The sequence below is a fragment of the Terrapene carolina genome, unplaced genomic scaffold, assembly GCF_002925995.2.
Source record: "Terrapene carolina triunguis isolate 2854851 unplaced genomic scaffold, T_m_triunguis-2.0 Scaffold66, whole genome shotgun sequence".
NCBI lineage: Eukaryota > Metazoa > Chordata > Testudines > Emydidae > Terrapene > Terrapene triunguis.
In genome coordinates, this window is record NW_020664417.1 from 14,995,610 (window position 1) to 15,021,686 (window position 26,077).

General features: G+C 42.7%; 1 protein-coding gene across 5 annotated transcripts in view; it reads right to left on the reverse strand.

The window, feature by feature from the left end:
- ELF2 (E74 like ETS transcription factor 2) overlaps window positions 1-26,077 on the reverse strand; it is a 67,862-nt gene that overhangs the window by 15,833 nt on the left and 25,952 nt on the right. For 4 of the 5 annotated variants that reach the window (XM_026647831.2, XM_026647827.2, XM_026647829.2 and 1 more), the window contains one exon: window positions 2,868-2,981. In XM_026647831.2, the coding sequence (XP_026503616.1) occupies window positions 2,868-2,907 (40 nt within the window). In that variant the 5' untranslated portion in view covers window positions 2,908-2,981. Of the gene's footprint in view, window positions 1-2,867; window positions 2,982-17,082; window positions 17,351-26,077 lie in introns of those variants that run through there. The other variant, XM_026647830.2, reaches the window with a different exon arrangement.

The following is a 26,077-nucleotide window of genomic DNA, read 5'->3' on the forward strand; positions in this document are numbered from 1 at the left end:
GCCGTTATAAGTTTCAATAATCATGGTTCACAAAACTCAGTAGAGACTTGCTAGAGCTTCACAGTTAAATTCCCTGAAGATTCCACCTGCACTGAGCATGCTCCAACCTGGGGTCCGGCAGGACTTTCCCTGCAATTACAGCTGAGTTGCTGCTGGAACAGAGGTCACAGAATCTGTCTCTCCTGTGCACTCAATGCTCCACCTGCTGGGCCCAGGCAGCATGGAGGAGAAAACCGCCCTATTTTTCGAGTGCAGAGGAGACAAGAGCCAGAACAAGAGGAGGGAGGGGAGTAGACTGAGACCAGGATCCTGGGGGCAGGGAGAGAGCAATCTTAATTAGGCTTCCATGTGCATAGGGATTATGATACAGTCTTTAATTATGACCACATGCTATTTTTTCCACAAGATCCCTGCCTCATTCAGTTCACCAAATGGATGGTGCTCGTTTAATGAGCAGCTATTCAATATTTTTGTTTCAATTTATTGTTTAAACGAGTGATCCCATGCCTTACTTCCATTATTCAAACTCAACTCTGAAGACGGAATTATCTTTGTGGGCTTTCCTATGGCACTCCTCATTATATGAGTGCTTCACAGATATTAAATTTATTTTCACAACATCCCGTAGCGATGAGGAAGTATGGTTATCCACATTTTACAGATGGGGAACTGAGGCACAGCAAGATTAAGGTCAAAAGTATCCACTAATTTTGGGTGCCCTAGGTGAGAAGCCTAGGGCCTGATTTTTCAGAGTGCTTAGCATTATATAGCATTTTATACACCTCTATCCCGATATAACGCGACCCGATATAACACGAATTCGGATATAACACAGTAAAGCAGTGCTCTGGGGGGCGGGGCTGCGCGCTCCGGCAAATCAGAGCGTCCATGTGTCTGGCTCTGAGCGGCGTGTTAAGGGTGGTGGGCCGGGGCCAACGGGTTGGATACGGGGCAGAGGGTCTCGGGGGACAGTCAGGGGACAGGGGAGGGGGGTTGGATGGTTCGGAGGTTCTGGGGGCGGGGCGGTCAGGGGATGGGGAACGGAGGCGTTGGATAGGGCGTGGGAGTCCTGGGGGTGATTAGGGATGTGGGGGGGGTCTCTGGAGGGGGCGGTCAGGGGACAAGGAGCAGGGGGGCTTAGATAGGGGGTGGGGTCTTGAGATGGGTGGTTGGGGTGGGGGGGGTCTCTGGAGGGGGTAGTCGGGGGACATGGGGGGGTTGGATGGGTTGGGGGTTCTGAGGGGTCAGTCAGGGGGCGGGAAGTAGGTGGGGGTTGGATAGGGGGCGAGGCCAGGCATGTTTGCTGACTATTAATAATGGAAATGCTCGAGGCCAAAGCAAGTTCTATATAACGGGGTTTCACCTATAACACGGTAAGATTTTTTGGCTCCTGAGGACAGCGTTATATTGGGGTAGAGGTGTATATTCAAAGCATAGCTTCTACACATGCGAGCTGCAGCTGTGGGCACTCAGTACTTCTGTACATCAGGACCAAGTGTCACAAGTCAGGCACCCAGAAAATAAGGAACACACAATTAGTGAATACCTGTGAAATGTTTGGTTAAAGTGATTTGCCTAGCATCACAGAGGGAGGGACAGAATCCAGTAATCTAGGGCAGCATTCAACTGCCTTAACCATGAGATCATACTTTCATCTCCTACAATCCTCTGCCTCACTAGCTACACACCTTCCAACTTCTTCAACAAATGAAGCAGGAGTCCTACAGACAACAGACTCCTTCATTATACATTATACTCCTGATTTATCTCCAGAGTAGGTCCATCCTGTGCACAGACAGGGGTCCTGTGGAAAAAAATAGTATGTGGTCATGTCATTAAAGACTGTATCATACAAGGGGCCCAAATTAGACAACCTACATTCTGGCATTTCCTAACTTTTGAGTGCTTGACTTTGCAGCCTTACTAATTTTCTTTTAATGCAGTTTGTGTGGTTGTGTAATTATACTATGATACATGGGCAGCTACTTTTCAGAGGTGCTGAGAACCCACAGTTCCCACTGAGTTCAACAGGGGATCTTAGATCTCCAGCACTTCTGAAAATTAGACCCAAGGCTTCTGTGTATGATTTAGTCTCCTTTGTAATAAAATGGAAACGTTAAACTGGAATTCTCTTTTAGGAATGTAACTTGGTTCTTTATCAGGCAAATTAGGGGTCAGATTAGGGATCAGGCTCAGAACAATTTATGAAACAAACTAGAAACCAAGCTGACTGGTGTAAGTTTCATATCTGCCATTTTTCATGCCCAAGAAAGTTTTATGTATGAATCTAGCTAAAAATGTCATACTTTAGCCTTTATAAAAGTGAAAAAATCATCATGTACCTCCATTGTGTGTGACTGAAGGGATAAACTATTTAAAGAATCATGGACACTGAATGGACCATGTCTAACAGAAAGCACTATTTACAATGGTTTTAGAATGACTTCAATGCTTTTGATCCTCAGCTCACTAGGATGAGAAAGTTTCTAGAAGTGAAACATTCTATCTGAAGGAAGAACTCACTGTCACTTCGTAAAAGCACCACCATGCCTATTGCTTTGCAGGGAAATAAGCACTAGGCAAAGACTTTTCAAAACTATCCTACCATTAAAACTAGCTAATATGCCAAGATCCTGCCTCAGAAGGGTGAAAATTGTTAGGAGTATATCCCTTGCAGGACAGAAACACCAAATAAAACCTCTTACAAACCTGGGGAGCTAAGACAAATCAAACAATTGTTTTGAAATGAGAAAACAAATGTATTTAACATCTTACAGTCCTCAATATAAGCAACTCCTTGTAAATCTGGTTATTAAATTAGTGAAGGGAGAAAGATCTTATACAATATGCAATTGTGGTTGACATACCAGGACTCCTGGCATCTCTCAAGCAGGTAGGAGACTCCATATGAAGTAAAGCCTCTGCAGCTTCAATTGTTTTATCTGTGCAGTGCACATTGCTGCCATGAACTGATGCTTCCACTGCAAAATAATACAAAACACAATCATACAAGGTTATTTATAAGAGGGTCACAGGTGCTGTAATACAACCTCCTTACATGATTCAGCACACATTTGAATTGTGTTGTACAAGGTGAAACCCAAGAGAAATCTGACAGATGTCATTACACCAAGGGCTTCATGCTAACAACAATAAAACATGTATTAGGTAAATCAAAGGCAACTAGAAACCAATGTCCCCACTTCTTAAACTGGATTTTGGTTAGTCAGTGAGAATACAGTTCATGGTAGGTAACTAATAAGAGATTACAAGATAGGCCTTTGAGATTTGACTTCTGCCTTAATTTTAAACCAAAACAAACTGATTTTTAATAAGGATGATTGTAGATGAACCGTTGTCTATGGAAGGAGTTACTACTCAGATGCATTGCCAAGCATTGTCCCATTAAAGCCCAAGGGTCACGTAGTAATGTTTTCAGTTCATTTGAGCAGAACAGGTAAACAACAAAAAAATGTAGTTTGCATAACAGATCTGTCTGGTTCTATGTTCTATTACCTGACCTTAACTATAACTTCACAAAGCTGGGGGTTAGCAGTTTTTTACTATGCAGCTTTACGCTCTTAAGTGAGAGCTGGGAAGTGAGAACGAACTACTGAACATTTCACTTTCAACTTAAATCTTACAAACATCAAATTATTAAATAAAAAGTTTTAAAATTAAATCTAGCTGTAGCATACATTTCAAATTATAACTTGACACAGGACACGTGTTAACATGAGCACAGCAATAGTATTTTTTCTAATAATAAAATTCAGCTTGCTTAAGTTTAAAATATCATTACATTCAAGGCCAATTCTCTACTCCTCTCCCTTGGACAAGGTTTTTAAAACTGGCAACTCCATAAACACCTGTTGCACATCATTGACACTCTCACCAAGGTACCCTGTCCCTCTCCAGTTACTCTTTCCATTTATGGAAATCTGCTCAAAGCTAAATCGTTCCTGCCAGGCAGCCAATGTCTGAGCGAATCTATCTTTAGAGTAAGCAGAGTCACCTATCTCCAGCGTCAGTGAACTAAAGAGGATTCAACTAGTAACTCTACTGGAACTTCAAGACACCTATCCAATTACTGAACATTCTGGTGAACAACTTGACATCACTTAACTAAAAAGTAGGGAAAATACCCAAACTATGAACTATTATATCTGGTGCAGGAAAAATAAATTGTTCAGATGTATACAAAGTCGTGTGGTACATGGGGGGCGGGGGGAGGGGGAAGGGAGGAAATAAAGTCTCTTTCTAGCATGGTCTCCAGTTAATGTTACTAAAAGACAGGGACTGAGAAATTTACCAAACACCTACTTGCCAAAGGACTAAACATACTAGTCCAGAAGCTCATATGAGAAGGGCATTATCAGCAAGGCTCTGGGTCAATGCAGTGCCTTGATGAGAAACCTAGCTCCCCAATCAGATGGCTACTGACATTTCTAAAAAGGAACTGACCCTGGACTCTAGTTATGGGCTTATCTTTTTGGAGTAGTAGGTGCCTGGTAAATTTGATGTTCCATCACTAATCTATAGTAGCTGGAAAGAAGAGCCCGCTCCAGAGCATCCAGATTGCTGTGAGTTGGAATAGTCTCCACTACTTACTCATCCCCCCTCAACCTTAGCCTCCGTAAGAAGAGGAGGAAGGAATTCTCCAATACCCTCCCCACCTTCCCATGGCAGCTATTTTTGGATCCTCCTGCCTCTGCTGCTGCTCCAGCTAACATTTTCCCAAGCAGCAGCAACTTGAAATTGACATGATTCTGATAGTTTCACTGGTGCCCAGCATTCTGAAGAGCAGCAGTGAAAATTAACCAGTTTTGTTCTGTCACTCTCCCCACACACGCAAAAAAACCTCTAAGTAAAAGCTTCAATTATACAGAAGTTGACGGCTCAGTCCCCTCACTCAATAGGTAAAACTTTCCACCAATCAGTCATAAGTAGAAATGCTATTCAGTCAACTAATTATAGAATTTCAATTCCACACCAGTCTGGAAACTAAAAATGCCAAGTTCTATTTAATCCCATGTTGTAGCGGTGTTGATCCCAGGATACTAGTTATATTTTAGATAAAATAGACTCTAAAAAGTTTCCAAACAAGATCTCAAAATTATTCTGATACTTTCCCCCATGGTCAGCTGTGAAGTTTTCATTTTGTTTTAGTTTGCTTTGTCTTAGGAATTATTGTTTGCAGTATTGCTAGTTAGCAGCCTATACCTTTTCAAGATTTATTGTTCTGTACATAAATGCATTATATGAAGAATACAAAACAATTTTTGATGGATTTAAGTTCTAAGTAAATTAATTTATACTACTTCTAATTTAATAAAATTGTGTACATCTGTATAAATTTCACATCTGAAGTTGTTAATCATTTTTTACAGGTGGTACTGGGTTCTGCTCTGCAGGTGAGGAGCACTTGGCCTTTCACAGGAGCAGAGGCACAAAAAATAGCTTCAAATCACCCTTGCACTTCCCCAGTACGGGGCTGTCTGGGTGCCAGTATAGTCCCAGCTTTCTGTAAGAGCAGGGGTTCTCAACCTTTTTCTTTCTGAGTCTGCCCCTCCCCCCCATAAAAATGTTACAAAAACTCCACGGCTCACCTGTGCCACAACAACTGTTTTTCTGCATATCCAGTAAATTAAAAGCTGTATTAAATGGATAGTTATACAGTTAAACACACACACATAAAATATAAAAAAAAATGGACAATAGAGGCACAAAAATAAAAAACAGAATTTTTTCTTTATTTACTCTCTGAAACTTGAGGGTGCTGATCAACAATTCTGTCAAGACGTGGGGGAGTATCTTTGACAAGCACAAGCACAGGTCATGGTCATTGTTCATCCTGGTTTGGTACTTTGTTTTCATTGATGTCATGGCTGAAAATCTGGCTTTCACATAAGTAGATGGTATTAAAGCGGATCAACATTATCAGCGCTGCAGAAGAAGCAGTGATGTATTCATCAGAACACACACACCAAAATGTCTCCAGCAGCATGTCTTTGAACCTGGTTCTGAGGGAGCTATCTGATGAAATGTCAAAGAGCTCTTCTAACAATTTTGATGGCATGGGAATGGAAGTTTATCTTCAATGTTCTCACTGTAGCCCACATGTGTGTAGTGAGTTCAGGAAAATAAGCATTGAATTTGTTAAGCAGACCAGATGCGCTGCTAGCTGAGGTTTAATTACATCCAAGTCAATATTTCGTTCCTGAATAAAAGAATGTAAGAGCTCAAACATATCAGTAGTGCCCCCACAGACATGAACTTTCCAGAATTGTAGTTTTCTTTTGAATGCCGCAATTCTTTCACGGAGGGCAATAAAATTAATGTTCCCACCTTATATAGTCTTATTCATCTTATTAATTGAATACGTCTGTAAGGTAACCCAGTTTTGCCAGCCACGTGTCATCTTTCAGCACTTTGGCAAGTTCAGGATTCTGATCATCTAAGAAAGTACATAACTCTTCCTTGAGATTAAATATATGGGCAAGCATTCTGCCTCAAGATAACCATCTCACCTCTGTATGCGTAACTAAGGAATGGTGCTCTGTACCCACTTCCTCACAAAGTGCAGCAAAACACCTGGAGTTTGTTGCTCTGGATTTAATAAAATTAATGAGTGTTACCACTGTGTTCAGAACACTGTGAATACTTGGTTCAATATCTTTTGCAGCAAGCACCTCTCGGTGTAGAAAGCAGTGTGTCCAAATAGAGCAAGGTGCAACGGCTTTTATTTTTTGCACAACACCAGACTGCTTTCCAGTCATCGCTGTGGCTCCAGCAGTGCAGACTTGGATGCAATTAGTTCAGCAGATTTCTGCTGAAATCATAAAATCATCTAACAGTTTGAAAATGACATCTGACTTTGTTGTTGTCTTGAGCTCTTTGCAAAACAAAAAGTCTTCCTTTATTTTTTTATTACACACACACAGGCAAGTAAATGGGACATTTTCTAAATGTCTGTGGATTCATCTAGTTGTATAGCAACATCATTATCACGCAGCCAATCAATACACTGTGAGACTATGTCTTCTAACATAGAAGTGATCCGTTGTTTGACAGTGTCATTTGACATCGGTAGTTTTGTCAGTACCTTGGCCTTCTCCTCTCCAAACACTTCCTTTGTTATTTCAATAGCACACGACATTATCAAAGTCTCAGCAATTGTTTGCAATTTTTTTGTTTTAGCAATTTTCTGCGCTACTATGAAGGATGACCTTAAAAACTTTTTATCTGCAGTAGTTATGGATTTCATTACTGCTTTAGTACCAAGCAGTTCCTTGGCCTTTCGCTTATTCTTATATATTTCATGTTTTGTAATTAAATGTCTCTGTAATTTGGAGGGTTTTTCGAACATTAATTGGACAGTACTTGTGCAAAAATTACACACTGCGGTTGAGGTACATCTCCACTTCAAGAACAAATAAAACCAAAATTCAAATAGCTGTCTTTGTATTTCCTAAATTTCGCAAGGCTAATAGCTTTATGTTTCTTACTCACATCACCTCATCTGTGTTCTTCAGCCCTTATGGTAGTTGAACATGCTGAAGGAAGGTCAGTATTATCACTCTGTGGGTTTTGTTATTTTGAAGCTGATGGTCAAATTAAAAATGTATCCATATTTGATATATATTGTTTACGTTTACAACAATTTTCCCTGTCCTGTGTAACTTTTCCTGCTCCCGCTGAAACAGATCCTTTACACCAGGTAAATGAAGCTACGTAACCCGCAAGACTGGTGTTAGACTCACTCGGCCCAGGGCAGAAGCAAACTGGAGTGACCCATGCATGCTGGTCTCTGGGGGCGGAGCAAGCGCTGGGTGAGAAGGCACTGAGGCTGACCTACAGGCGGGGTTGCCCCCATTCCAGGAACTGATGGTGAAGCCTGAGCCCCACCTCCCGGGGTTGAAGTCAGGGCATGGGCTTTGGATTCAACCCAATGTCAACTGTCATTAAATGATTACTGTCTGACCTTTCCCATTGTCTGATCACCCCCTCATAAATTCCCCAAACTGAAAATTAAAATTGATAAAAATATAAAAATGCTTAAAAATTAACACTGATTAACACTGAAATTATAAAAAAATAAAAATTGAATTCTGCCAACCCTAAGTACACTATTTTTTTAAACTCCTCTCATCTACCTCTGCACACGTACTATGTGTAAAATTCTGTAATGTACTTAAGCAACCATATAAAAACATCAGACCAAACATTACAATGTCCCCGTCTTGATGGACAAAAAGGGTGTGTTTTTCAATCATGTTAGTTTAATCAAGTTAGCTTAAGATGATCTAAAAGCCCTTTTAAACATTCATTAAGACAGAGGCCATCACCTTTAAAGCTATGTTAGCTAGCCATGCTCTTCCCTAGGCTTCAACACAGCCATCTAGCACAGCTTCAAAACTGTTAGTCTGCCAAAAGAGCATTAAGAGGGCTTTTCAAACATGGTAAGTTAATATAACTGAACTAGCACAATTGCAGGGAGAAAAAAAAAAAATCACCCTATATGGTAATTTTCATTTCTTAATGCCAAACATGTACGATGTGCTTGATCTCTTAGAGGCACAGCCCAGGGGGAGGAGAGGTGCTTTTTGTCCTCCCTCTACCAGGCATTTCTGGGGAGTTGAAGCAGCCCTTGTCATAATTTAGATCGCTCTGAGGATCAGTCTCAATTATAGCAGTGTGTCTCAATCTCTGCAGCACTCCCATTCCAACCCCTTCTTTGGCACAGGCTTGTGAAAGGTCCCAGGATGGCAGCCCTATGGCTATGTTCCACAGTTCCTGTGCTGGAGGAATCCTTCCCTTACCTGGAACCATTTTAGAGCCCCTTTACATCTCTCCAGTCCCTTTTACACCTAGACCAGTTTTGTCAAACTCTATTCTGGAGAATCTTTTTAATTCCCAAAACCGTAGTGTGTGTCTGGCAGGAACAGAACCTGGTGAAGCTTTGTGACAGAAAGGGGAACTAGAAGAGATATCCTGGAGATTTAATTGGGGAGAAGACTCACTTTGCCAGCACTGCCATTGCTGCCAAGACAGCAGATGAGACAAATAAGCCAAGTTGGCTGACCTTGAAGATAACAAGAGATCTGGGTGATAAATTAGAGCAGGTCATTAGACTGCACTCCTCACCACCACCACATTTTTTATCATGTCACCAGGTAAAGGAGGTGAAGGAGGGAGGAAAAGGGCTGCCCCAATAAAATCCAAAACCAGTCAAAAACAAAACAAACACTCTCACAGTGAAATATAATCCAGATGGCGCTACACAGCAAATGCCTTTCCACAATAGTGAATGACTGTCTGGGCTAGCCTACTTTTATTACGTTAGAAACCTCCATTCTCTCTCAACACCTATCATTATAATACATAAGCACTACACCATATTAAGACAATCTCCTTTTACTTAATTAGAAAAATAGGTATCCAATCAGTGCAAACGGAAATATTTTTATAACTATACTACTCACTTGCATGTCTCAATGTAAAACTCAATGTAATAAATATTAACTGTACTGATTAATCAATTCAATTCAATAAAGACCTAACTCTGATACCTTATAAAAATCACCTATGAATGAATTACTACTTGCCCAAAGGAGGCAAAATAATTCACTCATGTGGAGATAAATTTTGCAAAACTGGGTAACAGAATCAGAGGAAATGGCACTTACCTATTTGGAATAGTTAAAAACTAACATGACGCTCACATTCCATTCTTTAAACCAAGTTTAATCTTACTACATATATTAAACAACTTGATTCTCTGGCACCTTTTAGACAGTTTATAAAATGATGGCATCTACTGAAATGTTTTGTGGAGAAAAAAATTAATTCCTCTTAAAAAAAAAGTTATGAACAATCCAAATACAACATGCCGAGTGGCTCTTTCTAATCCCTGACCACTAGTTGGATTTGCTATAGACACCAGGAGAGTTAACAGAGTAAAGAAATCAGGAGAGTTTTAATTATTAAAAAGAAATAAGTATGTCAGTGTTTCTGTTCACTATTACCTAAATGTCTTCTTATTTCATTTCCATCTTTCTAAACAAACATTATGCACAGTAGATTATACAAGGCTCTCAACAGCTGTTATAAAACACCAAACTTGGTAATTAAGTCTGACAGTGCTGTGCTTCAGCATTACAGAGCAGAATACTGGCAACATATCAAGTTTTAAAACTAAGAGCATTGTTACAAATAAAATATAGTAACAAAATGAGCAAAAGCAAATAGAAAAGCCTGGATTTTTTTTAAGGCTAGTTTAAAAAAAACAACAATTATGCAACAGATCCCTTCCTGTCTTTTTATCTTGATAGCTATCATTATCAGCATTACAAGGTCAACATTTAACTGCAGCAGCTGATTTACAATACCTTATTATTTAATACCATGTGGCAACTAGAGCAATACTTTAGTGAAGAATTCATAATTACAAGCATTGAAACTGGACAAATACATGAATGGCAAATGCATTATAAATGATTTCATAAAGGTCTACAAAAGAACATTATTTTATTTCAATATTTCACATAAAAGAGGAAAACTAAATGTTAGTATTTAAATCATAATTTACCGTATATACTTGTTCATAAGTCGAATATTTTGGTAAAAAAATGACACATCAAAGAGCGGGGGTCGGCTTATAAACGGGTCTATACCAAAATGATTTTAAACTCTATGGAATCATTGAATTGAATATCTAATACACTGTCGTTTTGTTTACCTGGAGCGTCTGCAGACATGGAGCCCCTCCACTCCCTGTGGCCGCGGTTCGCCATTCCCAGCCAATGGGAGCTGCGGGAAGTGGCGCGCAGGGAGCTGAGGGGCTCCATGCCTGCAGACGCTCCAAGTAAACAAAACGTCCCGACCCGCCAGCGGCTTAACCTGACGGCCGGGAGCCAAAGTTTGCCAACCTCTGAAATATAGGGTTGGCTTATGAAAGGGTCATACAGTTTTTGCTATTTTTACCTAACCATCTTGGGGGGTCGGCTTATAAATGAATGGGCTAATGAACGGGAACTTTCAGAACACAATATGCCCACTTGCTGAAAGCAATTTTAGACTATTGGGTGGTTCTTGATAGAAATTTGTTCAGAAATCTAAAGGGCAGTTTATTTGTAGAATATTTTGAATTCTACTACTCTGAATTAACTACTTTAAGATTATCATCTGAAAAATACTTCAGAGTGATAATGAAATCACTTCAGAAAAACAAAACTGAATAGTAGAAACAAGAATAAATGTTTCCAAACACTAATTTTTGTACAGATATTCGCAAATTATCAGGCCAACATTGAGAGAAATATTTTGCTCTTATGATCACATTTTTTTTTTAATTTTAAGATCAATTCATACCACCAAAGATCAGGATGAACTTGAGCCTTGCCTCTTTTGGGGTGCAATGTAAGACTCATCTTTGCCCAGGCCTTCGTGTAGTAACCATAGACTAGCTAGAAATTTTTGCTCTCAGAAACACATATTAAAAGACCTCCTGAACAGAAAAGCCAAAGCACTAAAGAGTACAATCCCTTATGATAAAGGATTGCTTTTCCTAAATCAATTTTACATCATGTAGATACATTAAAATAAGTAGATAAATATGGTGTCTACATACTGTGGTGATGGGCATACTAGCATTGTACAGATAGCCATTTCCACCACTGCAATATGAGTATCAAGCAGTTAAAGGGTAGCTAAAAACAGATGTTGTGCCCACCACTTCTGCTAAGTAAGGAAATACCTTGCAAACATCTAGGCCTATTCTACTCTAAAGAAATTAAACCAGTGAAAGGTCCTAGCACATTTGTAGAACACTTTATGTCCACATACAAAAATACCCCATACAGTCTACCAAGATCTGGTTTAAGAGACTTTTTAGCAGGCTTAATAAAGCTAGTCAAAATCACCTGGCTGCTACTGTGGATGCACACAAACTGAAAGGATTCAGCTAATGCTCCCACTACTGTCCCAGTGGCTTTGTGAAACCCGCCAGAATGCACTACTTCTGGGAGCTCAGCTAGGATGAATACCCAGCAGGCATTGAAAAATAAACTGTTTAGGACAGTCAGTGCTTGTGTAAATGTAAGGCAAAATTTATATTCAGGATGGCTAGTGTGAACACACTGTTTATGCTTAAACTAATTCAGTTACAAACAGTTCAATTCTCTAGTGAAGACAAGGTTTTAGGGCCACATCCAACTCACCCTATTCACCTTCTTAAGTCCCACGGAAGTCATTCGACCTACTCTACTTGCCTAAGGCAACAAGGATTTAATCTTCAAATTGCATCTTTCTAAATGATCTAACATCATTAACAGCTCTAGTATTAAGAACAAAAGATAAAAGAATACTAAATTTAAATACACCACTAGTGTTGATCAGGCAATCCTATCCCTACTATTCTTTGTATTCTCTTGGCATACTTAAGATGATTTAGACTTCAGTTGTTCCTAGTTTCATACTTTTTTTTCACTAGCAAAAACTGTGGTAACCATGCAGATTTAACCAAATTTGGGTAATTTTATGTACAATTTTTTGGTTTGAAAGGGGCAAGTTCTGTTGGCAGGTGAGCTGCATTATTCCCTGCATTTTCTTCTTCTTCTTCTTCTTCTAACTCCTATTGGGGTGTCTATTGGTTTTGCCTGACAGTGCTTTTTATTTATTATGAATCCAAACACAAATATTGCTCTTTTAAAAATCTGAATTTTAAGAAGTTAAATTAAATAAACAAGCTCATCTTAAATAGTCTGAAGTGTATGCTGGGGGCAGGAGAAAAGGGGAGTTCTGTGTACAATAGAAGATACCTCTTCTCACCAAAAACATTTTAATATTCCTTTAGTACACTGATAGATGACAGAACATTTAAGCATCAAATGCGTCCATTGTAGTTGTTTCCCAAAGTAAACAGTAACAATTATTAAATAACATTTAAAAAAATTCAAATTAATGTTCAACTTGTCAGAGTCTGATTGAACTACATGGTGGTGTCCAATTCAAACTCAAAACTCCAGAGACTTTCTATTTAGGACTCCATCCTGCAATCCATCCTCCACTGATTGCCTTCAGTATTAAATACTACGCTTCTATGAAACCTTCAATGTAACTACTCATATGAGTAAGGGCAGCAGAATTGTATCCTTAAGTTGTAAAGGAAGGACAATGAAGAGAGAAGCATGCCAAACCAATCTAATTGCCTTCTCCGACATTGTTAATGGCCTAGTAGTGGATGGGGGGAAGCAGTAGATGTTATATGTCTTCATTTTAGTTAAGCTTTCGAGACAGTCCCATGTGACATTCTCATAAGCAAACTAGGGAAAAGCGATCTAGATGAAATTACTATAAGGTGGATATACAACTTGTTGAAAGACCGAACTCAAAGAGTAGCTATCAATGGTTTGCTGTCAAACTGGGAGGGCGTATCTAGTGTCAGTCCTGGGCCAGGTACTATTCAATATTTTCATTAATGACTTGGATGATGGAGTGGAGAATATGTGTATAAAATTTTCAGATGACACTAGGGTGACCAAATGTCCCGATTTTATAGGGACAGTCCCGATATTTGGAGCTTTTTTTTATATAGGCACCTATTACCCCCGACCCCCATCCCAATTTTTCACACTTGCTGTCTGGTCACCCTAGATGACACCAAACTGGGAGAGGTTGCAAGCACTTTGCAGGACAGGATTAGAATTCAAAACAACCTTGACAAATTGAAGAATTGGTCTGAAATCAACAAGATGAAATTCAATGAGGAAGGAAACATCAAATTCACAACCACAAAATGGGGAATAACTGGCCAGGCAGCAGGACTGCTGAAAAAGATCTGGGGTTTATAGTGGATCACAAATGGAGTATGAGTCAGGAATGTGATGTGACTACGAAAAAGGCTAATATTCTGGGCTGTATTAAGAGGACTGGCATATGTAAAACACAGGAGGTAACTGTCCAGCTCTACTCAGCATAGGTGAGGCCTCAGCTGGAGTACTGTATCTCATTCTAGGCGCCATACTTTGGCGTACAAATTGGAGAGTCCAGAGAAGAGCAACAAAAATGATAAAAAGTTTATGACCTACGAGGAAAAGTTAAAAAACTGGGCATGTTTAGTCTTCAGAAAAGACTGAGGGGGAACCTGAGAACTATCTTCAAATACATTAAGGGCTGCTATAAAGACAATTGTGATCAATTGTTCACCAGGTCCACTGAAGATAGGACAAAAAGCAATGGGCTTAATCTGCAGCAACAGAAATTTAGGTTAGTTATTAGGAAAATCTTTGTAACTGCAAGGGCAGTTAAACTCTGGAATAAGTTTTGAAGGGAGGTTGTGGAATCCCCATCGATGGAAGTTTTGAAAAACAGGTTGGACAAACACCTGAAAAGTGATGGTCTAGATTTACTTGGTCCAGCCACAGTGCAAGGAGCTGAACTTGATGACTTCTTGAGGTCCTATCCAGCCCTACACTTCTATGATTCTATACCTGACATCACAGCCCTAATGATGAACTCAGCAGTAAAATGTTTATACTGTATCCCAGCTTTAGTTTGTTCTTAAAATGCTAATGAACATGGATTAATCTTTGTTTTCAAATATTTCTAAATACATTTCCAGAATGTTTTTGTATGGTATAATTTTGTTGTCATTCATGAAATATGTTCCAGAAGGCATGCAACACCGTAAAAATGATTTAATTTTATGTCAAAATTTGTACAATTTACAGTTTAATAAAAAAAAAAAACAGGACACATTATGTGGATTTATGCCTGACTTTGTATACATTTAGCAGCATTCCAGACAGGTGTGAGGTCTCCAGTCTCAATACTCTAACAGCAGATTCTGTCTATACATCAGGGTTTTATAAATAAGGAGTGGTTATGCGAATGAAGAAGAGAAGTGTTAATACTGTACCTCTACGGACATGCAAATACAATTTATTTTTATATAGACTTCTAATTAAAAGCACATTAGCATCCTGCAGCTAGTTGTAAAGCTAATTCCTTGGGACAGTGGTTCTCAATTTTTTTCCATTCTGGGGCTCTTTCTATATACAAGGACACTGCCTTCCCCTTGCTTCCCAGGCTCTCCAACCCATCTGCCTGGGACCCCGTTCTCATTTAACAATATTGGAAGGGCAATGTCACAACCCTATGACACCTGTTTGTGACACACATATACACACAGGTTGAGAACCCATCATTTTGAAAAATTATAACTGCTGCATTTATAAGTATTTGGAAACAAAAAGTAATAATTTCACTCAGGTCACCTGTCACTCTATGCAGGTCCAACCACTTTTTTCTCTATTCTCCCCACCTCCACACTGAATATACAGGATGGTGGCTTCAGTGTGTGATGACCAAATGGAATTTCCATGGGATATGCTTTAGTTGACTGGAAACATCATTGTTGAGCTGCATAAGAATTCCTCTCCATGGTCTGAAGGGGGCCCCCTTGGACTCAAGATTTGTATCCAAGGGAGTATCCACCACCATCCTCCATAAAAAGTGGGAAGCAGGATAGGAATGGCAGCAGGACAGTAATGCTAGGAGAATTCTGATTTACTGTATAAGATCCTTTGTTGAAACGGATGTGATCCCCTTAATCCATCACTGCAGGTGGGATGGCAAAACCACTCAAGTGATATTTTAATCACAGGGGTGTTAAGGAGACAGCTTTCAGTTGGGCTGGACTATGACAGAGAGAGACTTCAGTTTGCAGGTTTCTCTGATAGTGTCCCTGTAGAACCGTGTTCTGTACACTTGTGTAGTACACCATGCCCAATGTTTTCCATTAAGTTCAGTCTGCTGCAGAACACCGTAGCCCCTACCGCACATATACGCTGCTGAGGGGCGTGGCGGGAAGGTCGAGCCTTCCTTCCGGGCCGCGGTGGGAGGGTGTTGAGGCAGGAGCCCCACGCGCGCTGGTGGAGTAGCGGAGCTGCCGCCGCAGAGCCAGTGCCTGAAGCATGGGTGCATGCACCCACACCCGGGCTGGGCCCGCTCGCTACAGCTCCAAGCGAGGGGCAGGCAGAGAACACTCCCACCCCACGAGGAGATTGCCCGCTTTTCTGGCCGGGGTGACACTGAACCACCCCCGCGGCCAGGACAGCAGAGCAGGCCCTGTCCCAACCGCGCTCCCCCCAGCACTCAGCCATCCCCATACCCGCGGCACCCATCACCCCACCCCCCACTTCCGTGTTTACAATCCTCTTCCCTCCAATTCCATGCGCGCATTGTCAGCGCCACGGGGAGCTGCCACTCACCCTCCTACCCCGCTCGCATTGGTCCGGCCGGGCCGAGCCCCGCCTCCAAAGACCTCAGCGTTCTGATTCCGAACGGCCCCGGCAGTTGATTGGTGAACTGGGCTCTCACTCCCCCCGCGCTCGGGCCCCTGAGGGTGCTCGGCGCTTCCGCTATGGGGTTTTGTGGGGGAGGGGGAGATTGACTTTCCTTTATCACCCCCGTGCACTGCCCCCCCAGCCCGCACACGTGGGCCGGGCAATCTCCCTGCAGCTCCCGAGCCTGTCCCGCCTCAGCACCACAGATCCCAGCCCCTGCGAGAGGGGAATTTAAAGGGCACAGGAACAACGGGCTCAGGGTACAGCACCCCGGGCCGCACGAAGCCCGCCAGTCCGGAGAACGGGGCAACTCTGCCCCCACCCCGACCAATGCAGGGAGAGGACGAGTGTTTGCGCGGGGAAGCGGCTGCCCACGGCCTCTCTGCTCAGACAGCGTGGCGGCAGCGGCGGGAGGAGGGACGGCAGGGAGGGAGAACGGACAATCCCACACACTTCCTGGTTATCTCCCCAGCAGCACAAACCCCACAAAACTCCGCTGCCGGCCCCGACACAACTTCCGCGGAGGCGGAGGCTCCCTTGCGCAGGGACAGGTGCCCGCCGACCTGCTGCCCACCCCATGCCAGCCAGGTTGCTACCCAAGGTGATCACTTCCTGATTTGTCCTCCATTGCTTCAGCGCTGTAGCCGCCCCCGGCCCAAAGGGTGCGAAGCTGCTCCCGCAGCCGCCGGCGCGCACCCCCTAGGCGGAGAGGAAACTTGAGCGGGGCACCTACCGGCTCGGATGAGCAGGTCGAGCTGGTTCGTGGGCCCCTCATGCAGGGAAGTCGCCATGTTTATGGTACTGGAACGGCTTCACATTGACTCGCAGGGAGCGCAGAGCGGGCGGGCTAGGACACACGCAGCCCCAGCGCGGGGCGGGCACACGCCGCGGATCCTTCCGCACACCGAGCGGCCCGCCAGCCAGCCCAGCGCGGGTCACCCCCACAACACAACGCGGCGGCGGGGGAGCGCTTCCTCCAGAACAGCACAGCACACGCGATCCTTCCGCCGCCAGCCTCAGACAGGAAGTGGCGGGCTGCCACTCACAGCAGCAACACAGAGCAAGCGACGGAGCCCGCGGCGCGGGAGGGGGCTAGGGCAGGCCGGGAAACAGACACCTGCGGCTGGGGAGGAGACAGGGGAGTGGCACGGCTGCTGCTTGCACCAAGTAGCTAATGCTGTGCCCGGTTCTTCTCGACAGGCTCCGGCAGCCCGGGACAGGTCCCAGCATTCCCTTTGCTAACATTGCAGTCGCGGCAGAGGAGCCGTGCACAGCTCGCCGTTGCCCCTGTGCAGAAGGCAGGACTCCGCACTAACGCAGCGGCCCTGCCTTGGCTGTCTGCAGACTGCGGGGAGCGGAGGCTCGTGCCCATTGCCCTGCGGCGGGAGCATCCTCTCCGCCCTTCTCAGCTCAGTTGGGAGCAGGCAGGTGAGCGGCAATCTTCTTCAAATGTCCCCGCTGCCAGCGAGGTGGCACCTGCTCGGGACGCGGGAGCCAGCCCGGAGGAGGGCCAACGGCGGGTCCCTGTGCAGGGAGAAGTGGGGCCGGCAGGAAGGATCGCGCAGAATGGCAGTAGGCTCTTCTCACCCGTGCTGTCAGCGATGCGGCTTTGCTCATGCAACGCATCTTCCTCCGAGAAGTCTAGCTTTTATATGAAAGGGAGGGAGCTTCGTCCCGTAACGTGTCCAGGGTCTGTCTCTCCATTCCTCCTGGGGAACAAGCTTCTCCGAGTTGGAGATCATGAGAAAGGCTTCCTAAACGTCCGCAGCCCGGAATCATGAAGACACATGAAAGTCAGTCGCAGGCTTAAAATGCATTCTTCCAGCACTGCGTTGTTGCCTGTGTCCACTCCAAGTAGTTTAACAAAGAAACTTTGCAAGAGATTGGTATATTAGTTTGAGCCTTATCTACTGCCATGGATGTATTCAAAAAACTAAGTTGTCCCTCAACTGTAGCCTAACTGCTAAACTCTGTTTACCTTCACCTTTGACTCAGCCACAACAGTTGACTATTTCAAGAGAACTGGGATTATATTATAATTCACTATAGTCTCACACTTCATAAATATGCTGTTATTTATTCAGATTTGGCAGAAATATTTTTTTCTGGACCAGCTCTGTGAAGTCCATCTCTAAGACTTGTTGGTAGAATATGTGCCAAGATATAGCATTTCTCCCACTGTATGTAAAATTCCTCTACCTGGCAATAATTCAATCATAGCATCTATTTAATTTTCCAGTTACTGAGAGACCAGAGCTACACTGAGGTTGCTAGCTTCCATCAGTCTTAGAACTGGAAGACTCCAACAGCTTTATATCCTTCCCTCTAGGAATTGTGAAAAGTTCCAGGTCTTGTCCTAGGCAAACTCCAGGTCTTAATTTAGGCAAATGAAAGGCAGCCACTGTGCATTCAGTTTTCTATGAGAAAGATCATGTGCAAACATGGGTAGGCCTAGCTACTAGCTGTCTACCAAATAATGGCATGACTCTTTCTTAGGAAATTTTAAGCCTTCCCACCAAATCAGGTTAAATCTCACAGCAAATGACCTGTGCTTATACCAGATTAGCAACTGTAGGCACCTTGATCCTATATCAATAGGTATTTTGACTCTATATAGTGTGATTCTACTCAAAGAACACTCAGTTTTTAAATATCTAAAGAGATGCTTACTTAGTGGCAAAATCTAGCCTTTCACTGACTGACATGAAAGGAAGAGCCTACAGAAGTGATATTCAAAGAATTTCTATCCTTTGTTTACTGATAAGAGTCTGCCTATAAACTATACCGTAATCTAGCTGAAATTGAAACAGTGTGTACTGGGAGTAGTTATCAACATCAGCAAAATTATGCTACATATTGAAGTTTTTACAACAGTCTCGCACTTTGACTTTAAAAGTACCCTAGTGAGTATATGCACTATATCCACTGCACTGGGACTTTTCAGAAGGAATCTTTATCTAGACCAGGGGTTCTCAACCTTTTTCTTTCTGAGGCCCCCCACAACATGCTATAAGAACTCCAGGGCCCAGTAGAGGGCAGGGGGGACTCAGGCATAGGCACAGTTTGACTTCTATTTTGAGTAGGTAGGGGCCAGCGGGACTTGAGCTAGCTCTGCACAGCAGGATCTGTGAAGGGAGCGCCCCTTCTTCTCCCTGACTCATCTCAGCAGGCCACCCACCTGTGGGGGGGGGGGGGAACCAAAATTATAACTCAAAAGGTGGGGGGTTCACCTCAAAAACTTTGAAAAAAGCTCAGGCTACAGGGAGAGGGATAGCTAGGAGCTGTGTGTAGGCAGAGGGGTAACTAGGGGCTGTGTACTGGCAGAAAGGTAGCTCGGTGCAGGGAGGGAGGCGGTTGGGGCTGTGTGCAGGCAGGGGGGTAGCTCAGGGTGCAGGGAAAGGGGTAGCTAGGGGCTGTGTAGGAGCAGGGAGGTAGCTCAGGGTGCAGGGTAGCTAGGGGCTGTGTGCCAGGAGAGAAGGGGGTGGGGGGCGGAGGGCAGTGTGGAGCTGCCCCAGGACTGCCCTGCTCTTGCACTATAGTTTGGGTGTGGGGGGGAGCAACAGCCCCTGTGCCCCCCAACTCTGCCCAGAGGCTCAGGGCTTCTGCCCCATGGGGAGCACTGGGGCTCGGGGCTCCAGGATTCAGCCCCGCTGCTCCCAGCTTCAGCCCTGCAGGGGATACCAGGGATTGGAGCTTCAACCCCACACGCGGCTCCTGGCTTCAGCCCCACGGGAAGTGCTGGGGCTTGGGCTCTGGGTTTTAGCTGTGGGGGCCTATGGCCCCCCTGCAAGGGTTCATAGACCCCCAGTTAAGAACCGCTGATCTAGACTGTATGTTTTTTCTCAAAGCAGCTTCTTTCATACATCTGCCAGCTACACAGGGCCCCATCACGTGTAGGGTAAATGTCCTCCTATGACTTCCCTTAACTTTTTTAGAAGGGGTCTCTCTATTCCTTCTATCAAGTGTTTTGTTTTTAAATATAGCAGTCACATCAGCCAGAAAGTTCTAGAAATTCCATTCATAGAGCCAAGTATCAGGGGGTAGCCGTGTTAGTCTGCATCTACAAAAACAACAAGGAGTCTGGTGGCACCTTAAAGACTAACAGATTTATTTGGGCATAAGCTTTCGTGGGTAAAAACCTCACTTTTTCGGAAGAAGTGAGGTTTTTACCCACGAAAGCTTATGCCCAAATAAATCGGTCATTCATAGAGCCTCAGTTTTGCCTTTTTCATGCTGACAAAGCAATCTGAAGGATGAACCTATCATTCAAGTCAGTTCAACATCTCAAATCACACGCAATGGCATCATAATCCTTTTATTCCAAACCACAATGTTTGATGGGAAAACTGTCACAACTGGAACTGAAAGTTTAAAAAAAAAAAATCTAAACACTAAAGCATTTAGGAAATTTAGCTCATCAGAGTTTGTATACTGGCAATGAGGGATCTAGATATTGAAGACTTTTTGTTCATCCATCAGATGACATGAGTCACACAAGGCAAACAGCTTCTCTTCTGCACACAGATTATCTATATAGTAGAGGCATTTGAGGTGGACACATCCCCTTAGCAAGCAACCTGCAATACAGGCACATGGTCCTTCATAAAACACTTGTTGAGATGCAGCCCTCATCAGGGGAGGATGATATTGCACACTTTAGTGCAGTGGTTCTCAAACTTTTGTACTAGTGACCACTTTCACATAGCAAGCCTCTGAGTGTGACCCCCCCTTATACATTAAAAACACTTTTTTATATATTTAACACCATTATAAATGCTGGAGGTGAAGTGGGGTTTGGGGTGGAGGCTGACAGTTCGCAACCCCCCATTTAATAACCTCACAACTCCCTGAGGGGTCCCAACCCCCAGTTTGAGAACCCCTGCTCTAGTGTCTCACTCACTCCATCAGGAGAGCCTACATGCATTTTTTCTTTCAATTTTCAGATATGTATTAGGGAGGAAAACAATTTAACCTGTTTACACGCTGCTGCTAAACTCAGGCTCTGTGAACCTTTCGATGCTGAAGGACAGGAAAATGGGCATGCCTACTGAAACATCCTGTCTGCAATTAGTGACGTCCACATCTGTGACAACTCTTAAGAAATAATTATTTAATAGCTAAGTCAATAGTTCACGTTCCCAATATGCTATAGGTATAGTCATAGATTATTATTAATATTTTACTCTTAAGAACTTCAGAGTAGTAAAAAGAGCTGGGAAATCATTTGACCAAGATAATCTCTTTCTCCCAATAAGTAGAGACCTCGTGGTTTTTATATGCCTGTTACAATCATCACTTATGCAGGGTCCAGAAACCTGTACAGCCCTCTTGATTAAGGGCCACTTTTATACAAGCAGCCCACCAAGCCCGAACATGCTGACAGCTCTGAATTCCACTCAGCCTCTAGGTATGCTCAAGGAGCTAGCAGCCCTGCTAGGCCCTACCTTCTAGTAAAACAAGTCCCTCTAGGTCTAAGCCTCTTACTACTGAAGCTGAGCCATCACCTTCTCTCCTGTGTGGAAGGAAAAGATCCAGGGCAGATATGGAAAACGGTGCTTATGTACATAGAGCAGTACAGAGCATATAGCAGAAGCAGCCCAATGATACACGTTATGTTCCATATTCTGTCCATGCAAGTAAAATTCCAGTTATGCCAAAACTACAAGTTTGAAGAAATGTCCACTTAAAGCTTGAACCCACAACAGACCGCTCCTGGAAGGTGGATTTACATCAAGTTATGTGGCAAGTAGTGCTTACACAATGAGAATACACTTATTTTCCTGTGTCTGAATACTGTCTTCCATAAACAGGAAAAGTAACTCTTCAGATAGAGAATTGTTAAGATGCACTGCCTAAATTCTAGCCCCATCTATTATGATGCAGTGTAGCAAGACTTCGTTGGGACACAAGCAGGTGTGGACTAAAACTTTCACATAATAAAGCCCTGTGATTTCAACTCAGCCTGGCTGCTTACCAGAACACACTCTCCATTATGTGTCCAGTTAGAATTTAGAACACTAATATAATCATGTAGTTAGATCTAGGGACAAAGAGTTCACAGATTGCATTTAAGCACCAGTTCAGCTATCTTACATAAGAATGGCCATACTGGGTCAGACCCAAGGTCCATCTACCCCAATATCCTGTCTTCCGACCACAGCCAATGCCAGGTGCTTCAGAAGGAATTAACAGAACAGGTAATCATTAAGTGATCTATCCCATTGCCAGCTTCTGGCAAACAGAGATTAGGGACACCATCCCTGCCCATCCTGGCTAATAGTCATTGACGGACCTATTCTCCATTAATTTATCTAGTTCTTATTTGAACTCTGTTATAGTCTTGGCCATTACAACATCTGGCAAAGAGTTCCACAGGTTGAATGTGCGTTGTGTGAAGAAATACTTCCTTTTGTTTGTTTTAAACATGCAACCTATTAATTTAATTTGGTTCTTGCTTTCTAAGAACTGGCTCCTTGACCATCTTAAAAGAAATGGATCACTGTCCCTTGCAACTCCATAAAATAAGGTTTCCTTGTAATAACTAAAACAAGAATAGATTGTTATACCATATCCATTATTGTAGTATCTGAATAGGTACTCTGCTCCCTATAGTTATGTAAACCTTTACTATGATCCTGCAGCTGCCTTAAAATGCAGCTCAACTCTGAAAAATGATGATTTAAAATGTATTTTTATAGATCTGCTGACTTTAATGATTAGAGTAAAATTTTTAACTATTTAACTCTGTTTAGTACTGCAGAGCCCACCCAGCTTTGATAGCGAACTGGCTTTTATTCTGACTGATGCATCAATTGTTAAATACGTTCCAAATAAAGAGAAAATGCTGCTGTGTGTTACACCTAAGAAATAGTATGGAACTCAAGGGATATGATGCAACTTGGGCAGACAGTATGAAATTAGATCGGTATAATAAAAATTTGGCTTGCAGAATTTTTTTACAGGTAGCAGTACTGCCTGAACCAAAAAGAGCATAACTTGACTTTTCAGATCGCAAGTGGAGTTTTCAGTATTTAAATGTAAAAAAAAAAGAGCAAGCTTATGCCCCAAACTTTGACTGGCCCACAATGCTATTTTTGCAGTTCTATGCTGGAGAAAGACTATTTGAAGAGGAAGACTCCGCTCAGCAAGAGGAACCATTAACAGAGAGCTCTGAAGCAGACATGTTATGTTCTATTCCAAAAGCTTCCTTAGAGTATCCTTGTAGGCTCTAGATTCCAAAAGTTGACTGAGGTACTTCACCATTGTTAAACAAAGACAACTATCAGGGGCTGCTTCTTCCTGACATAGAAGCAAGATCTAAAAGTTACATTGGTTGTGTTGCCCCCTTTCACTCCCATTTTAATTTACAACATGATTTGAGTAGTCATATCACAAACAGACATTTGAATGCAGGAGTTTCAGGCTTTTCCATTTCTTCTATAGCAGTTTGAATTGAATTTGGGAGTTGAGGGGGATACCTTCCAAGTTAGAATTATCTGATTTTAAGGTCTGGCATTTCAAAACCTATACAGGCCTAGTAGAAAAGACTACTTCACTACAAGAAATCAGATTCTCAGCCATAGAATGGCATATAGTTTCATTTTCTATCCCTGAATGCTCCTGAGATTAGCTTTTCATGACATTGCTGATACCTGTTGCCAGGTCAAAAGACAAACCCTGAACCTGTAAAAGGGATAAAAGGAAGCCTTACAGGACTGCTCCTACAAGTGCACTTCAAGTAGATGGAAAGGTGCAGATATAATTATGGCACCCAATGTCTTACTATTGCTTGTTATTTTCTCAAAGAAGGAAACATACCCGAGTTGCATAGCAGAAGATTGCATCAAAGATTTCAGTTTTAAGGGATGCTGCTGTTCATGAACTGAGAAAAGAGAATTCACCAATACATCCATCACTCCTTGGTCAGTATAACTGAAGGGTGTAGAATTAACATTTTCCTATTTGTAGATATAGGGATAGAATTTATGTTCTAAGTAACTTGTGTATATACTAGGGCTGTCAAGCAATTAAAAAAAATAATTGCGATTAATCGTGCTGTTAAACAATACTTAAATATTTTTGGATGTTTTCTACATTTTCAAATATATTGATTTCAGTTACAACAGAATAAAAAGTGTACAGTGCTCTTTTATCCAATTTATAAAGATAGCTACAGCACTCAACCCAAGGTTTGAGAATCTGAAGTGCCATTCAAAATCTGAGAGGGACAAGGGGTGGAGCATGCTTTCAGAAGTCTTAAAAGAGCAACAGTCAGATGAGGAAACTACAGAACCCAAACCACCAAAAAAGAAAATCAACCTTCTACTGGTGGTATCTGACTCAGATGATGAAAATGAACAAGCATCGGTCCGCTCTGCTTTGGATCGTTCTCAAGCAGAATCCATCATCAGCATGGACGCATGTCCTCTGGAATGGTGGTTGAAGCATGAAGATACATATGTATCTTTAGCGCATCTGGCACATAAATATCTTGCGACACCGCTACAACAGTGCCATGCAAACACCTGTTCTCACTTTCAGGTGACATTGTAAACAAAAAGCAGGCAGCATTATCTCTTGCAAATTGTAAGCAAACTTGTTTGTCTGAGCGATTTGGCTGAAGTAGGACTGAGTGGACTTGTAGGCTCTAAAGTTTGACATTGTTTTATTTTTGAATGCATTTATTTTTTTGGTACATATTTCTACATTTGTAAGTTCAACTTTCATGATAAAGAGATTGCACTACAGTACTTGTATTAGGTGAATTGAAAAATACTATTTCTTTTGTTTATAATCTTTACAGTACAAATATTTGTAATAAAAAATATTAAGTGAGCACTGTACACTTTATATTTTGTGTTGTAATAGAAATAGATATAATTGAAAATGTAGTAAAACATCCAAAATATTTAATACATTTCAATTGGTATTCTATTGTTTAACAGCGCAATTAATGACGATTAATTTTTTTTTTTTTTGAGTTAATCACATGAGTTAACTGCGATTAATCGACAGCCCTAATATATACATATGATGTGCCGTTTGGGAAAATGGGAACTTAGGCCAGTGCTGCTGCAGCATTAAGTGTTCAAAAATGTTTTGTTTTTTTAATTCAAGTTTCAAAAATTAGTTCTTAATCCCCTCTTGCATTAAAACACAATAAAAGTTTGATTTATTCATTAAAATAGATGTTTTAAAACCATGTTTTAGCCAAAGTTTTTACAAACTTTTTCTATTTATCTAAAGTACTACATTTTTGCTCCCTGATGAAGGGGAAGTAACCATAGGCGTGCGCAGCCCATTTCATTAGGGTGTGCACCCAGGGAGCCCCGCCCCTGCCCTAGTCCCGCCCCCATCCCCTCCCTCCTACTTCCCGCCCCCTGACTTCCCCCCTCATAACCCCCAACCCCCCCTGCTCCTTGTCCCCCCCGACTACCCCCTCCTGGGACCCCTGCCCCTAACTGCCCCCCAGGACTCCACCCCCTACCTAAGCCTCCCTGCTCCTTGTCCCCTGACTGCCCCCCTAGAACCCTACCCCCTACCTGTCCCCTGACTGCCCCGACCCTTATCCACACCCTCGCCCCCAGACAGACCCCTGGGACTCCCACGCCTATTCAACTGCTCCCCACCCCCTGACAGGACTCCCAGAACTCCCAACCCATACAAAACTCCCGCTCCCTGACTCCCCCAACCCCTCTTCACACCCCTGCCTCCTGACAGCCCCCCCC